The sequence below is a fragment of the Halictus rubicundus genome, chromosome 5, assembly GCF_050948215.1.
Source record: "Halictus rubicundus isolate RS-2024b chromosome 5, iyHalRubi1_principal, whole genome shotgun sequence".
Taxonomy (NCBI): domain Eukaryota; kingdom Metazoa; phylum Arthropoda; class Insecta; order Hymenoptera; family Halictidae; genus Halictus; species Halictus rubicundus.
The window spans coordinates 13,046,001-13,063,877 of NC_135153.1; the positions used below are offsets into that span (position 1 = coordinate 13,046,001).

General features: G+C 47.0%; 1 protein-coding gene across 2 annotated transcripts in view; it reads left to right on the top strand.

Moving 5' to 3' along the window:
- The window catches only part of Gaba-b-r2 (gamma-aminobutyric acid type B receptor subunit 2), a 168,502-nt gene that overhangs the window by 42,379 nt on the left and 108,246 nt on the right, over window positions 1–17,877 (top strand). For both annotated transcript variants that reach the window (XM_076788463.1, XM_076788464.1), the window contains exon 2: window positions 6,875–7,735. In XM_076788463.1, coding sequence (XP_076644578.1) covers window positions 7,409–7,735 — 327 coding nt within the window. In that variant the 5' untranslated portion in view covers window positions 6,875–7,408. The remainder of the gene's footprint in view (window positions 1–6,874; window positions 7,736–17,877) is intronic.

The following is a 17,877-nucleotide window of genomic DNA, read 5'->3' on the forward strand; positions in this document are numbered from 1 at the left end:
GAGAGAGAGAAAAATAGGAGAGAAAGTAAAAGGCTTGAAAGATACTCGAGCGTGCAGCGGCGGGAACGAGCGGAGGCGGCGCGAGAAAACGCGGAGAGGAGGGGAATTCGGCCGCGCGACGGTCAATTCCTCCGGGTGAGACAAGAGGCGAGGAATCGGGGTGGCGGTTCGGGGAACGGCGGGGCGGAAGCTTTTAAAAGAAAAGGAGAAAGAAAAAAGAAGTAATAAGGGAACGCGAGACCGCCGCCGCGGGACTGCTACCAGCGAGATGAGAAAGGACCACGGGAAGAGTGGGATGAATTCTTAAAGAAGCTGTTAAGCGGAGTAAGAGAGCTGACCTGACCGTCCGAGAAAGACAGAGTCGGGTAGTGGGAGCAGAAGTTGAAAGATAAGGGGGAATGCGGTTAATTGCCGGAACGCAGGCAGACCGGCCGATATACCGGCAAAAAGATCGACAAGCTTCCCGGATTGTTTGCGTTTAGCGGCGAGCCAGCCGATCCGCTCGTGTGTCCCCGGTTCGTTAATTGTGTCTTTGCGTAATTAGCAGTAGAACTGCAACTAATTACCTAAGCGCCCGATCCCCGCAACCGCAAGAACTAGCCCGCTACGTGGACACACTGGCACGCACACGTGTGCACCCGGCCGAATCGATCTGCGCACGAACGATAAGAAACATCCGGCTTCGGTTTAGCTACCTTGAATCCATGGTCCAGGATATACCGGGTGGCGCGATCAAACAGAGACTTGAAACTAAAAACTGGAAAAAAAGTCTCACAATCGAACTGCGGAGTTTTATGCAAAATAAAAATTGTTAGCGTCTATCGCAAGAAACTTCTTTTCTTCAACGAAAGAGTCGTCCTCAGAGGATTTCAAGATTTTCCTGAAACGACACTTTGTTGTACCACAAGGACCATTTTGTGTTTGAGTGTTCAGATCGAAACGGTCCACCCGGTGTGCACGTCCCGACGAGAACTCGTTAAATCTAAATACGTAAGAAATAAAGTGACACGGTGAAACCCCGCGAAATTACTCTCTATCGATCCGTTTCGGAACGAAAGCATCCTCTCTCCGCGAGGCGAGTTCTCGCGCACCGGGCGCTGTTCGACCGACCGCTTTTAGGAATCGGCGAACCGTGCGCCACGAAAATAATTCATAATTTGCTGATGCGCTCCTTTGACGTGTCCCGCGGCAACGAAGATTAATTACTTGCCGCGGATGCGGAGTATCGGCAACCCACCGACAGCACTCTGGAAACTCGAAGTCCGACGCCAATCAACGAGATCCCACCAGGTGCGAACTTCCGGTATCGTATCGAGATACATCGAATTACTACCAGCAAATTTATGGGACCACTTCCCGTACGCTACTGCGTCGAACGGGATCCTAACTCGGTTCGCTCCAATGCGAGACTGTGAAGTCGTTGGAAGAATTGAACGACGTCACGTTACTCTCGAGTTATTAAAATTGTGCGAAATGCACTTTCCCATAACTTCTGGTTCTTAGGATTAACTTGAAGAATTCTTAAAAATAAATTAACAAGTAAATAAATTTTGTAAAATAACATCTTTAACACTAGGCCAACCAAGGGAGGTCAAAATGACTTGTTTGGTATTTCTTATAATCGTTACTCATTTTCAGTACATTTTGTTTCTTAAAATTTTGTATGACTTTTTCTGATATATGTAAATAATTAATTCTGTAAAGCAGTTTTCTTTTTCGTCTTTCTGTTGTAAAATCTTGATGTAGTATATCTACATGTACCGAGATGAGTCATTTTGAACGTAACCTAAGGAACGTAGGTGAACTTGTGATTTTCTCATGCTTCTTTTACTTCATATTGTTACATGGCCGTAACAATATCTTCGCTTGTATCTAAAAACATGAAACACTTGTATATATTGATATGCTTCTATTTTCGATGCTCTTGCATCGCAGAAAGAAAAGCTGGCAGAGGAAACGTTATTTTGTGCCATAAAACAGTGATTTCTCTATATATGTCGCCAAGGCCTGGATGATAAACGTCGCGGAATTATCCCCACTACCGTGAGGGGGCACGAAGCTCGAGAGGCCTCGGACGCCGAGGAGTGTAAACATAACACGGCTCGGGTGTTGTTGACATATATCGAGAATTCACTGTACTTTCAGAAAATCAGAGTTCTATTCTTTACCGTGATCTGCAGAAATATTTTAGCCCATAAAATTACTTAGAAACTGTGAGAAAATTTTTACGATGCAGTAAATTACTGGAAGAAATAAATAAAAAAAAGTCATTTTAACCCCTCCGGCAGGGGTAGGTATACGTCAATCGTCGGTTAATACCGATATTCTTGGATTGTTTCCACTGTTTGAAATTGCACCCGCTCGAGTTTATCAAAAATGCATTTAGGGCCCGGTGTTCGTAGATTCGCGATAAGGTAGAGTGACTACATTACCGTCAAAAAATGGTTTTACGTGCCTCAAGTTTTCGTCCATATATAAGAATATTTTCTCGCTGGTAAAGGGCTGATTCGATAGAGGAAGGTTCAATCTAGTGCGGAAATTATTAATCAAAACGTCACATGACTATCCCGGGCCCTTGATTACACAACGAATCTGCTGTTTCTGAGGAGGATATACCGCGACGCAATCAGCGTCGGAACAGGCAAACCGAGCGATCGGTGACCGAGGATAGTTCGCGTCGTTAATGCGCAGTAACGAAGTTCTCCGTCGCGGTGGAACGAGGTCCCACATTCCGACGAGGCCTGGACACCCAGGTAGGCGAAGACGGCGGGAGTCTGGATTGCGCGGCAGGTAAGAGAGGACAAGAGCGGATAGAGCAGTTTCGAGATCAGTTTCCCCGAAGCTCCGTGCTTGACCGGAACACTCCAGTCGATGAAGTTCGGGATGATCGTAAAGTTAAGTGTCTGGAACCTCTAAACGTTAAGCACCCGATTACAATGGAGCTGTCGGTAACGGTTCCCGAACAACGGCCCGCATCCAGAGACACTTGTGTCGCGGACGATAAGACGCGCGCTGGTCCCGACACGCTAACGCGTGCCCGGACCTGTTACAGACTGGAACGATGGTTACAAGGGCCAGCCACGGGATCGAATTTGTCAGAGGATGAACGATCGTGCCGCGCGGAATCGACGGACGGACGTTTAGCATGTTTGGCAGCTCTTGCACCACTCGAGCCTGCCCTCCCATCCCCATCGCAAGCTCGGCCCGCAAACCACTCATAGATCTAGCGCTGGACTCTTGAGGATGCTTGCTCCAGGGTGCAAACACTGGTCCACGTTTCGTGTACTGGGTGCTCGGCACGCTGGCCATTTTTAAATTGACCGACTCGCCCCTCGGTACTCTCACCACCGGAAGACACCCTCTTATCTTTCTCGCGACTAGATCACCTTGGAGCCCCTGTTCTTTCGGCGAACGTGATGTTTACTCGAGATGTTGGCAATTTTCAAATTGACCGACTCGCAACGGAAGACACCCCGTGTGTCTTTTTCATTTTGAACCCCTGGATCATCCCTATTCCTTGGGCAAGCGGAATATTCCCTCGGGATGTTGGCAATTTTTATTGTTAAATAAAGAAAATACTTCACGTGTATTTTTGTTTATTGGGCGTGCGGTGTGTGGCGGGGGGTTGAAATTACCCCTCAGCAGATTGAGTGCCGTGAAACGGGAGACAGAATTATTTGTTCGGACGCAAAAGTGAATTTTCACGCTAATTAAAAGGAAGGTTGAACAAGCACTTGGTGGAACACACCTCAACTTTTCAATCCATATTTCATTAAATAAATAACTTCGATTTTATGGAATTTCTTGGGCTGCTCTGCTGGCACTTATAGTGTTAAACATTGTTCATCGATTCGGTGGGACAATGCAGTAAATTACCTACGTTACGAGTATAATGTACATGAGGAAAAATGAGTAGGTAAAATTTAAAAAACTGATGAGGTGACAAAAATTTGTCGACATATTATTTTCAACTCCATACAATTTTTGAACCTAGGAAGATATTTGTGTATTTGGTTCCTGCTTCTTCCGATCGACGAAGAAAATTTTTCTTTTGAGATCCGGTGTCTACGAGCAGTCGCGAGCAAGAAGCAAAACGTCTTAAACACCCTACTCGCGAACACTATAACCGGGAAAGAACTCGCAACGCCTCGGGACGCGAACAATAGCAGAGAACGAGTCGGCAGGGTCGTTTAGCGCGAGAAACAGGATTCTTTGCATCCGGGGAACGTCCGACGATGGTCTCGCAAGTGGCACCGACACGGGACCCGCTCGTAATCGGTAGTATTACTCGATAAATGGTCGGACGGAGACGCTCGCCGCGCCACGCCGCGTTCGTTGTATCGAACACCACTTACCAGTAATGAAAAAACCTCGTTACGAGCGTTTAACCGTGGAGACCACGGTAAAAAGTTTTCCGGCACGGTTCTCCTAATAAGCTCGACGAGCACGGTGTCGCCGTCGCCCGTAAAAATAATGGGAAAAACCGGGCCCAAAACGTTAACGACGCTGTTTGCGCGTCCGTTTCGTTCGTGCACACGACGAAAAACCGTTTTCTCGCCCGCAGAAGCTTGAGATGGAACACGCTGCGCCAAAGGCTATTCCGGAAACCGAGCAGACTCGCCGCGTTTTAATCGCATCGGGAACATTGAATCCGTCTTACGTGGTTTTGCCTCAACTACACCCCCGCAGCGGTTTCGCCCCGAAACCGCGCTTTCCTTGTCTTCCCTCGCGCCGCTACTCTCTTTGAATCCGCCGCGAATTGGGCCTAGATCTCTCTGACGAAGCAGTCCGCGATTTTCTATGTCATTCTTTTGTCGACAAAAATTTTCCCGACCCTTAAAAACACAATTTCTCTGCGTGAAGTGCAATCTCTACTATTCCGGTTTTCGGGACTCTTACCGCTTTCAGGAATTTTTTCAGGGAAACTATTGTACCCTCTGCACTGCGATTTGGCGCACGTATTCATCGGTGTCCGGAGTGCATGTGTGATTTTCTTCGAGGCAATATAATCAAAATTACGCTAGTTATAGTTTTTATAGGGTACGTTTTGAGAAACGTGGGTCAGTCAATGATTTTTGTAACGTTATCGTAGATTTTCGCGAACATTTGAGAAACGTCAAAAATTCCATAAAATCAAGGTGAGTTATTTAATGGAATAAAAATTGAAAAAAATTAAATGTATGGTATTGAGTAGTCCTCCAACTTTGTTGCATTTTACAGATCTTAATCGGTACAATGAACATATTAACGTAAAAATTCATTTTAAAACCTGGTCGAATAATGGGTGACATGGTAGTCAACGTGTTAATGGGAGAACCTAAGGGATTGTAGTCAAGTTCGATAAAATAATTGTGTCCGTCATGACTGGACATCCGGATCTTTATGCAAAATACAATTTTTATACATCAATTGCAATCTATAGGAGCTAAGTAAAAATTTATTTTGCTCATCAGTAATTTTTATATGTTAAAAATTGTGTATCGACATTGTTAAACTCTTTTAATCTTTTGACTGTTTTGATCTACACCTACTCATTTTTGTCATAATTGCATAAAATCCGCAGTCCAGTCATGACCAACGTGGCAAGCGAAGTGTTGCACATGCTGAAGAAGAAGATCACTCGCGAGCGTATTATTCTTCCCTTTTCCTTGGGATTCAGACACGGGTCAAGGAGGAAGGGAGGAGGGGGAGCACCGCGAAACCGGAAACGCTTTGCAGACAGTGTGCCTTTCAACGTCCACGGGAAAATGAATAGTCCGATCCCCGATCGTTTTATCCCGTCTCGAAAATTATTCTACTCGCTTCGGATCCCTCGTGCTCTGTAATCTTTAGCTTCTCGTTTGTCAGAGAGAGAGAGAGAGAGAGAGAGAGAGAGAGGAAAAGTTGGTTCCGCTCGTTCAAAGAGATCCCCGTGACAAACTTAGGCGACCGACGACCGCCGCGCGAGTTGTTTGGCTTCAAATCACAATGTTAGCTCTGCCGCTGTTCCATCCGCGGAGATTGCAGCCTTAGAAGCCGCTGCTTCATATTGGAATTAGTCAGCCAACTTCCAGCGAGAACGGGGAAGAAGACGCGTTCTCGCGAGAACGGAAACCGTGCCGATGTAAACGCTGCCGCCACGTAAATGGGCTCCCGGCTACTGGGGGAATCTTCATTACTGTTACTCATGCGTTGTACGAGACAATTTCGCGGCCCCGGGGCTTCGCGGTTTTATCTTCCGGGCTTGCGTCGACGGAGGAAAGGCCTCGGGAGCGTGGAATGGGCTTATCGAGGGTATCTCGTTATTATTATTTTATTCCGGGCTGTACCATACAGGGAACGGCTGATGAACGACCCATTCTAATTTGGCTCCCCAGCCAGCTACTAAATTCATGAACTTCGTGCGTTTCTGCGGCAATAAAACAACGTGGTGTTGTAACAAATGCGGATGCAGCCTCAGGATTGCGAAGACCCGTGTTTGGACTGCGGATTTTATGCGATAAAAATGAGTAGGTGTAATTGAAAACGGTAATCAAATTAACCCCTCCCACTGCGATCCGTTTCTTTGTCGCTGACAATGTACTAGGAAAACATAATACCCACCCGTTCTCCCTAAATATTGACTGCAATAGAAATATAATTTCATCATTTCTAAAGCAAATTAATAACAGACATATTTATCAAATTCTGTTCTTAAGCCCCCGTCACGATAACAAGAAAATAATTTAAGGATACCCTTGTACTATTTTCAACTTGTTCAAATAGAAAGAATGAAATATCTACCTGGCTCCTGTTCTCTGGAATTTTGATTTCGCACAAAGATCCGCAGTCTGTTGATATTAATCAAGTTTAAAGATCTAGGTCCCCGACTAATGGTCCCCGATCTCTGTTGCAGGTCCAGTCCGAAGATCGAGGTTCGTTGAGCGAGGATCGACGGCGAGCGTTGTCGCGCGATGAGAATCGGAGCTGGAGGAAGTCGCGATCGGCAGCGTTGACAAGCCCTAGGATCGGAAGGGACGTTCTCCGTTACGCTTCTCGCGTGTCCCCTAATCTGCGAGTCCGTCGAATGCGCCTGGCGCGCGCTATCGTTCCCCGCTCCGCCATCGGAAGCGTTCCCGGTCGTTTCGTGCGCGAACCGTTTCGCTGGTAATCAATCGAATTAACTATAAAAGAAGATGGGTTGTCGAAGCGGACCAGGCCGGCGGAGAATGCTCGCATCCTAGTCGGCGAGCGGATTATAGTCAATTAAACCTAGGACGCCATTAGAACGTCGTGGCTCGCGCGACCGCGATGAGATAGTACGAAGTACCCCTGGCCGAGATTAGGGCGAGATTAGCGCGAGCGACAGCTGTTCGGGCGAGAAAGCCGATCGCGAAGGGCCCGGTCGAGAGGTTCTAGGAGTCCCAGAGGGCGGCGTCGAGAAGCGAAGATGACGACGACGCTGAAAACCAACCCCCGGAGGCTCGGGAGGAGACGCCGCTGGTCTTCGCTGTTGTTTACCTGGCGTTACCTGTGCGGCGTCCTGCTCTTCGTGGACGCGATCGCCACCTGTGCCGCGCAGAAACCCATCAACCTGGGTGGAGTGAAGAGACGAGACGTCTACATCGCTGGGTTCTTCCCCTACGGCAACCACGTGCCCGAGAGCCACATCGGACGCGGCGTCATGCCGTCGGTGAAGCTCGCCGTCGACCACATCAACGAGCACCCCTCCGTGCTCAGGAATTACAGGCTGCACATGTGGTGGAACGACACCGAGGTCAGTGGATTAACTCTCACACCCTTCTTTGTAATTCGGGCTTTATGTCGCGTTCACTTTCACCCTCACCCGCAACCCTGAATGCTGCGACCTTCCGCTCATGTTTGCGTACATCGTCTTTTTAACCCCTCGGACCCCACGTCGGTACGCTGCACAGTCTTGTTCCGATATAAGGCGAACCGGGCCGGCATTCGCCGTATTTCGAATCAAGGGTGCTATGCGGTCGAGAGAGAACACGCGAGCAGTGATATCTTTGCTCGAAAAAGGATACAATATACCCTCTCGTTCTGGCACTAAGCGGTTTCGAGCGGACAACTTCAGATGAAGAGGGGATTTCCTTATTTCAGAACAAACATCGTCGCCTTATATCGGAACAAGACTGACTCTGAGGAGTATTTTTAAATTGATTCGAGTACGTCAGATTAACCCCCTGCAGTACAATTTACTTGTATTCACGGTGATCAAAACTTTTCTGTCGAATTTGTTCGTGAAAGAAGGAAGTTTTTGTTTATTGTACATATACCTACTTCCCGATGACTACACAAGAACATGGAGCGATTCCATTTGCAAAACTAAGCGAACAAAAACGAATATTATTTTCTAGGTTGGCGGGCACGTTTCCGAGGAAATGGAGTTTGAAAATTCAGTGGCTGCCGCATACTGTTTCCCGTCGCGTCTGATCAAAACCAACAAATTCCACTTACCATGAATACTAGCGAGCCCAACGAACTTTCAAGCTCGACTTCTCGAAAAGGAAGCGCGGATCGAAAACGATGGCTCATGATTGCGTTATGTATAAACAACTGCGAATACCGTTCGCTTAATGCGACCGTGTGCATACTACTGATTTCTGATAAGAGAGATTGCAATATTGACCTCCGGAAAATGTGTATGTCGCACAAAAGTCCGCAACGCTGTTTCGGCCCGATTTTTATTCAAGATACGCGCGCTTGTAATGAAATCATGCGTTTCATAATTAATTCGAAATTGCGTTTACGCGGCGGGCCGAGCACGCTCGAAATATATCGAACGTGGTTCAACGAGGTCTCGAATGAACTCGTTGCTCGGTGTCGTTCAATGGCGTTCAAATTGGTAGAATAGAAAAGAGAATTGTCGAACAATGCGCGGAATATGTTGTTTGTATTATGTATCGCTGGGAAGTGAATATTTTTTAATTTGTTTCCGGGGACGGTGGATGCTCTCGGCGGAATTTTCGCGAACGATGCGCGCCGGTGCGCCGTTGCGCCGGCCCCCGGAGTGCATCCGATAACGAACACGCCGATTATACCGGGAACGTCCGGCGCGGCGCGTTATGAGTCTAATGAATATGCAGCGGAAAAATAGATGAAACGAGTAAGTTTCGCCGGGCGCGGTTAACTCGGACGTTATGAATCGAATGGCCCTGGAGCAGGGCGTCCCGACGAGCCGGCCGGGCCGCCCGAGCGGAATTATTTTGCGGTAATGCGGCGGGCAGAACGCGAAACTCGAGGTTATACTCTTTTCGAGTGGGGAAACGAGAAACGAGACCCGTACCTCGATTAAACGGCCCCGATAAAAACGGGAACGCAACGGCGAAAAAACGCGCGCCTTCGGGCATGCCGAACTCTCGAAACGTGCTCCCCGGTTCCCTCGAATAATCCTTTGTTAATACGGTCAAAGTAACCGGCCGTGAACGGTATTCAACGCCCGGCGCTTCAACGTGTACGGGCACGGGCGTTTTTGCGAACGCCTCGAACGTTCTTTGTCCCGTCGAATTTACCCGCGAATGTTTATTCGTCCCGTTCCGCGGGAACGGAATCGACTCGAATATTTTGACAAATTAGAGAGCGGAGCCGTCCAGATTCGTTTGGAAGTTTCGGGAAATCGAGTAACGAATTCGGGGCAAGGAATACTTCGCGCAGTTTCTCTGAATTTTAACAAAATCCCCGCGCGGTTTCCCGAAGTTTTCAGGCGGCGCCGAAACATAGTTTCGAGAGTGTTGGAACTTTCGGCGAAGTCACCGTCACCGTTCTTTTCGGGCCGGAATTGTCGCGGGTGAGTGATTGTGTTAAAATTTAGCGGGATATCTGCTTTCCGACGTGTAATTCCAGGCTATAGAATTCGGGGTCGAACGGGGACAAAGAAGCTCGTTGCTGGGCTTTCAGAGACCCTTTGACAATTTAACACTAAACCTACCGACACTTCTTGTATACCTGTTCCTACCGTGCACGGTCAAAATGACCGGTCCTTAAAAAAGGTTATTGTTAACTCTTTGCACTCGAAGTTACTTCAACTCCAAAACGAAACATTTCTTCCGAGCTAGAATATTTCCCTCCTATATACAATATTTTTTTCATGTTATTCATACAAAAATGGTGCAATTTACTGGTAAAATACTCAAGTGTTTAGTGATTTATTAACCGTTTGAGTCCAAGGGGTCATTGAAAAAACATGGTCGAAAAACGCCGAACAGCGCGATAGCGCTTGTCTTTATCGATTGCGAAGAGGCCTAAGCGGCGCGATAACACTGAAATACAAGATGTTTAATTGTATTATTTACATTTAAAAGTGCAGCTATGTGATGTAAGTGCGTCAGTAGAGTTGAGCGCGCTGCTTCGACAGTCAGTGACTGCACTGTCATCGTTCCATTGTCCATAGCGTTCGAAATGTGCTGGGTCTTTTCGACACAAAATCTCAGCAGCGCGATGGCGCTGCTCGAGACTCAAATGGTTAAATAAAAACAAATTTAATAATATAAAACGAGAAATAAATACTGAAAAATACATTGTATACATACTATATGAAAAGTCGTAAAGATAAATAGCGATGTGATAATGTTGTACGTACGAAATTGTACGCAAGAAGTTTGGAAAGGTCGATTTGACGGTGATCATTTTAGTTCTTTCTATTCTAGTTGTAAGAGATCGTTGGAATATCTGCGCGCGAGATTTTTTGGCAGACTGTCATCGAATTCCTTGATTCGTGCCAGTCCCGGACCGGCCCTGGATTTTCTCTGATATTTCGCCGCGATCCCGGCCAATCAATTCTTTAAATTTCACCGGGCCGATCGATATATCGGGAACCGTCTCCCGTACGGGCTAAACGTCACATTTGGCTTTTTAGGGATATGGGTTAGTAGGTCTCGAAGAAAATGTGCCTCATAAAATAGTACTAAAACCGTGCGGGCAAGAGGGACGTACGCCGTTTTCGTGAACTTTCTTTGCCAGGGCTTCGCGCGGAAGGACACCGGAAAATATTCGTGCGCGATTCGCGAAAAAACCTGCTTTTAGCACAACCTACTTTTATTATTACTTTGCCGAATATTCGGGGGTATGACGACGAAGGAATTGCAATTTATGCGGAATTGCAATTTAGAACGTCTAATAAGCGACTGTAAAGGAACCTATGAAACCGTGAGCATGGAGGGGTAGCGAGTGGAAAACTGGTCAAAAAGAGTACAGGAGTGGAAAAACGACTTGGCGCAATTAAAAACTGTAAATTGTTCTTATCCGAGGACGTCGATATACTAGGTTCAATTTTTTGAAATCGTTAAAGATAGAAATTTTAATATATTTTCTGCCGATTGTAATCGATCCAAACGATTTCTATTTTGTGACAATTTGCATTTATGACAAAAATGAGTAGCCGTTTTAGCAGAGAAAAGATGTCAAGAATTGAAAAGTGTTAATATATTCTCTGTTTGTTGCAGTTAATGCAATTTTTCTGTCCAGCTATTGCATTGCTATTATTACTTCGTCGTCTTTAGCGCAGAACGATTCGTTGCGAGCGTACGGTTCGTGGCGACTCGGAATCAGCCGTTGATAGTCCGCCGGTGTACCAATAACATCGAAAGGTTATAATATTCCGCGGCCATAAAAGTGTCATCGTAAAAACCGGCAGCAACGATGCACCAGCATGTCGCCCGCCACCACGAGTTCGTATCACAGACAGGAACGGCCGATTCGTTGAATTAGTAAAAGCGAGAACGAAGCCGCCGGAAATTGAACAAACTGCTGAAGAATGGAATCGCGAATGTTGAAATTTTGTCCGCAGCTTGAAGCGCACAGGTGACAGCGAATATTGCCACGCTTTTTTACGCGTTTTCGGACGCGTCCTCGGCGTCGGGAGATTTATAAACTTTTATTTCATAAAACGAAACGAAAACACACGGGAAGCTTATTTCAAATAAATAAAACAACTCGCATTTTATCCGCTAAAAGCTGTTGTGTTTGTTTGAATTACACACGAAGTTTCGCGTTTGAAGCTAAGAGAGAGAGAGAGAGAGAGAGAGAGAGAGAGAGAGAGAGAGAGAGAGAGGGAGAGAGAGAGAGATGAAGTTGCAAAAAGACGGCTGTGAAGCGACCGGAGGCAGAGATAAACAGGTGTTTGTCACGGGACAATTTTTCTAGCTGATTGTTATTTGGAGAGAACGGACGTGGCGCGCGCGCGAGTCGTCCGTTAAACTGCAGAAATATGTTCGGGGTATAAAAATTATTCACGGTGCCGTGAGCTGCAGCGGAGCTATGGATGTAAAAGAGTCGTTCTGGCAGAGTTCGCTCAGCAAGAAGCAAGAATGATGCCAGCGATCGCGCGACGGAACGATGCGATTCCGATAAACGTCGAACGTCGAACGACTCGACGACGTTTCGAAAACAGTCCGCGCTTCCACCGGTTGCTCCCGTTTTCGCGCGTACACGACGATAATTTTCGCCGTCTCGGATAAAAACTGTCGGAGCTGTCCGGTAACGATATTAATCGATCGAAAAGAGAGCACTTAACGCGTTCCCGTTCTCCTCTTGTGAAAGTTGACCGCCTCGTTTAGCCGTTTAGCCCGTCGCTTACCACCTTTTTCCAACGAGCCCGCGATAATTTGTTGATCGCGCCGCTGTCCAAACGAGTTTATGTCCCCGGTACACCTCGGACGCTCGCCTAAACGCGGTCCGATACCCGCGTCCCCAAAATTCAGTAACCCCAAAAATAAAACGAAAATCAAGACTAGCAAATCTGTGTTAGGCGCTTCATTTTCCGAGAAAAATGGATCCGAAGATTCAGCAAATATTGAACAGAAGTCTGGTGAAGCGTCTGGCCATGGCCGGCCGATACTACTTCCTGTAATGTATAAACTGCCGAAAAATTCTCTGCATTGGGGAAACAGAAACAAAATATAATTTTAATAAATTGGGAATAACGTATTGATCATTTTAAATTTATTTAATCTCGCTACTGTTTTAACTTTCCATTATTCAATTCGGTGGTACACGCATCAAATCCGCAGTCAATTTTCTCGAAAATGAAGCCTCCAACGCAATTTTGTTATTCTTGATTTTCCATCTCCCCGGTCCCATTTGTATCGCGGATTTCGGCGCGCGCTCTATTGTTTGAAATTTCTGGCCAGATTTGATTTGATACGGGCCGCGAATCGCCCGGAATTAAACGGAATGAGGAAGATTGAAAGAATAAGTGTTCGCCAGCGTGATCATTGGAGCTCCAGCTTGAAAGCGGAATAGAATTCGCAAGACGTACGTGCCGGCGTTTCTTGAAGAGGATCGTTTGGCGTGCCATTAATTAACTGAGAATTCCCCGTGAGAGGGAACCGCTACGCGAAAACATCGTAAATCGGGTCCGACTGATAGGCACTCGGGGCACGGACGAAAGGAAAACGTTCCCTCCGAGCAAACTTTCATTTCGAGGATAAATGAGGAGCGTCTTACGATGCGTCAAGGAAATTCTATCCGTTTCATCTTGTTCGGTTCATTTTGCAAAATTTCTATGGCTCTGGAATCGTTATACGTCTGCGAGAGCTGCTGCAGAAAGTTATCCTAATATATTCGTGGTAGTCTGTGGCTGCTTCGAGATGCAGTTAGGCGGATGGTAATCGAGGTTAAGCGAGCGACGTTTGCGGTACGGTGTAGGATGGGTTGACCGCTCTGGATTTTTCTCAATTTCCGAATTCTAGTTGCATTTGTCTCATTTTCAAGGTGAGCACTTGATTGTTGATCAGTTTACAGGTTTATAAAGGCAATGGAGAAAATTCCTAGGATTCAAGGACTGGTGCTTCAAGGTTAACAATGGGCCAAGGTCCTCCGAGAATTGTAAAGAAAAAATATTCCTCTGTGAAGGTCTTTCATGATATGTGGGGGTCACATACGTACAAGGGTCCTGTAAGGAAGGTGCCCGGAGAATGCAAGGGTCGCTTATGTAGGGTTCAAAGAGCACAAAAGTGGAGGGTGTTCAGGAAAATACCCTTCCAGGCCAAATATAAACCAAGAATGATAAGAATACAAGAAAAAGGTTGGTGTTTGAAATTCCTATAAAAAGGGGTGGGATTGTGGTTAGGGTCTCTGTAGGAATGTGAAAGGGCAACCCTTTCCTGGGGTACTTAGAATGCAGGGAAAGACACACACCTCTCCGTAAGGATCTCTAGGGAAGAAAAAGTTGCCTATGATCAAGAAAAGTACCAGGAATGGTAAAGACATAAAAATTCTACAACCGGTTCTAATAAAGGGTGTCTGGAGAATACAAGGGCCTCCAATTTCCAGAAGGGTGTTTCAGACTAAAAAGAACCACTACAACTCTCTTTAAGGGTCCTCCCGTAGAATTGCAAAAGAGGTCCTCCAAAGGGTACACAAAGGGCCTTCTAGGAATGCAAAAGAGTTCTACTATTTCAAGGGGATCAAGAACGCAAAAGGCCGTGCAGAGTACCAAGGAGTCCACGTGCGAATGCAAAGGACTTTCATTCTCACGAAAATGGTAGGCGCGGACAAGAACACAAAGAAAAGCACAATAATAATAAAGCCCGGTAGAAATATTGAACGGTTCCGATTAAAGCTTCTCTACACTGACTCGTGACTGCAAGATTGTTTCCCGTCCGAGGGTGTGTTATTTCCAGAGGATTATCGCCGCGCACTCCGGTGCTCGTGTTTTTGCTGGAACGCGAGGCGCAAGGCACGAAATAGACGAGACGTCGGCTAACGGTAACGAAAGGTTGCCGCACGAGGAAATATCGGAGTTCTCCGGGCATCCGCATTCTTTCGCAGGCGCGTTAGATCCGCACATCCATCGGGAGAAAGAGAGACATGGGGAGAGGACGGGTGGGGGGGGGGATCGCGAGCAGAAGGCTCCCCGTTATAAATAACCTGTCTCGTATCTGAAATCAATGACTTCATTCTAAGTAGACGTTTTCAGGTTGAAAAGCTGAATGAGATAGATTATTGTGCCGGGCCGGGCCGGGCCAAGCCGGCCGGATGAATCAGCGGTTTTCGAAAAGATGCGTCCCTCGCCGCGGCTGCATCTCGCCGGAATCAGAGATGGAAAACTCGTCGGTGCCGGTGCATCTCGCCGGAAAAGTCGACAGAGATAGAGGCCGGGAGTAGCTCTCTCGGAAAAATGCTGGAACGTTCCTGTTTCCGCGTGCGTTTTCTCTTTTTTTTTTTTTTTTGTTCATTTCTCCGCGTTCGCGTAACTCGATTCGCAAATGAAAACGGTTTCCGCCGTGCTTTACCAAACAGGAAGAGGAAACTCGAGCGAGAGGAAGTAGCAACGGTTAATTAATTATTTACGGTTGCGGTATCGCGGGACGTTAGCAACGAGCGAGTCCCGGAGACGTGTAAACGCTACGACCACTCCTATCTACCGGCGTGCCGCCCGACGCGTATTAAACTAATAAACAAATTTATTCTATCGAGGCTCGCGAAACATCATTTTATTATTGGACGCGTTTCCCGGCCATGGACCCGCGCAATTTCTATGAAACAATAGCGCGCGCATCCCGGACGCGTGCACCGCGAAATCCATTTCAATTATCGAAAACGAATTGCGACCGGTCGCCACGCTGAAAACGAGAACTACAATAGTAATCGGTTGGATTACGAGGAGATGCCGTTGCCGTCCGCGCGCGCGCTGGCACACGGCCCAGCCGACGCGCCCACACGACCAACACGCTGCCGGGCCGAGACTTCGCAAGTGGAACAGGTAAATGAATCGAGCCTCGTTCGATTGGCTGCGCTGTTTCCACTCTTTCCACTTGCTGCTACTGTTCTACCCTCGCTCCACGACACGTGACCGGGAGGTCTTCTCTGTGTGACGATGATACTACACTCCGAATCGACAATGCCGAACCTCGCTTGGCTGCGCGTTGTTTATAAATGGTTGTTTACTGTCAGTTCTATCAACTCATAACCGAACCATTATCATCCGAATTACAGACTACTGACTTCCAACAAGCAATTGAATGTTACGAAACTGTGTTCAAACTTAGTTGAACGGTTGTCCAGAAGACCAAACGTAATTTTTAGCAAATTTATTGTAACATTCAATGGATGTAGAGCCGATCATTACTGAGTGCTCGACTACAGGTGGGAGAAAATTTGAGGGGTGGTTCTTCATGCCAATATAAGACGAAAATGAAGAGTAGAAAAATTGTGATTTCGGCTTCATTTCGTAGTTATCAAGAATTAAAAATTCGCCTAAAATGCGGCAACCCGGCCAACAGAGGTGTACGTCGCGTACGTCACAGTATCAAGCGACTGATACTCCGCGTGCCTCGCAAGAAGTCACCTGGCAAGAATTCGGCGCGTAAACCGTTCGATTGAGTCATTCCACACGCATTTTCGGTTCTAGCCGTGTTATTGGTGAAAGTGTGTGACGTCAAAGCCTAGCCACTGGGTGCGAGCGAGGACCCCCTTTGACTGTCGCGCGCCTTTATCATGTAAGCAACGTACACCTGTGTCGGTCTGGTTGCCGCATTTCAGGCGGATTTTTTCTACTCTTCATTTTCGTCTCATATTGTCTTAGAGAACCACCCCGTAAATTTTCTCCCACCTCTAGTCGAACACCTGGTATAAATTTAATATGACAATGTTCTCCTTGTAACAGTCAAAGACCTAATTAACAAATTATGGAAACCTTCACTTTTCAAGGTGGTCGGAGGTCGCGTATTACACCAGCTGATTCTGACAGAGCTGTAGTGAGCATTTGTTGTTACGTCTTGTTGTGAATTTCCACGGAGTGTAATCCGAACGTTGGCACCTATTATCGGAAATAGTGAGAGCAAGCGCAGTAAGAACGTTGCACGAGAACGGGACCGGAATTTCAGGCGAGACCCGAGGTTTTTGCAATGAACAATGTGTCCAATCAATCGCATAACATTTCCCATCTATAACTCCCCCACTATTGAATCTAAGTCGCGATCAATATGTACGTATAGCAAAACGAAGAAACAATCGCGACACGACTAGCAACACCTACGCGAAATTAGCATGTCCAGTAAGCTATACATATTCCCCCACCGTGAACAAAATGCAACGAGGTTGGATCGGGAGCGCAATGAGATCGGGCGTTTATGCAGTTTTCAATTTTTGTAGGCAAATTGTAAGAAAGCGGAATGAAATCATATTTTCGGTGGTAAATAGCCTTTGTAGATCTGAAATGAATAAAAATCGTACTGAATTCTATCGAAGTCTATATCCTAGCATTTTTTGAAAATTTTAATAAAAGATCCGCTGTCCAGTAATGAGAGAGATCCTCCTGTGCTGAGAACCACTCTACTATCCGAATAGCGTTGTCCCGGACAGGTTCGTTCCTCGTTTTAATTACCGTCTAAAAGGGCAGCGGAGTTCTCGAGGCCAGACAAGGCAGTTGGTTTTTCATTTCTAGCGTATTGTCGGGCCGCCGTCGTGTAAATTGCGAGCGTATCGCGATGGTTCGAGGAAAAGGGGAGCGGGTAACAGGTTGCGCGGGGCGGAGAAAGTGCGAAGACGTGTCGGCTGGAAGCGAGGAAGCCAGGGGATCGAAGATAAAATTGGCGTTTCGAGTAGGGGAAGAAAGAGGTCCGAAATCGTTCGAGGGTGGATACGCACCGGATAGGAAGAGGCATAGGAGGGTGAGTGGGGTGGGGAGAGGAGGGTGTACGGTGACACGCGACGTGGAAGAAAAGGGGATCGATCCGCGAGCCGGATAATCGCGACCTACAACCTCGCCGACCAATAATAGCGAATCGCTAGAAGCTGTGCCGTTCTCGCGCGCGATAAATCGCCGATACGTCGACGCGACGGTCTGCGCCCGAGATACAGGTAATCCGCGTCCGAGTCTCGACCGGCGATCGGAGCTGTGCGAACGAGTAGAACGAGAGGGCGTGGGAAGGGACACAAGGGGGGAAGGCTTGA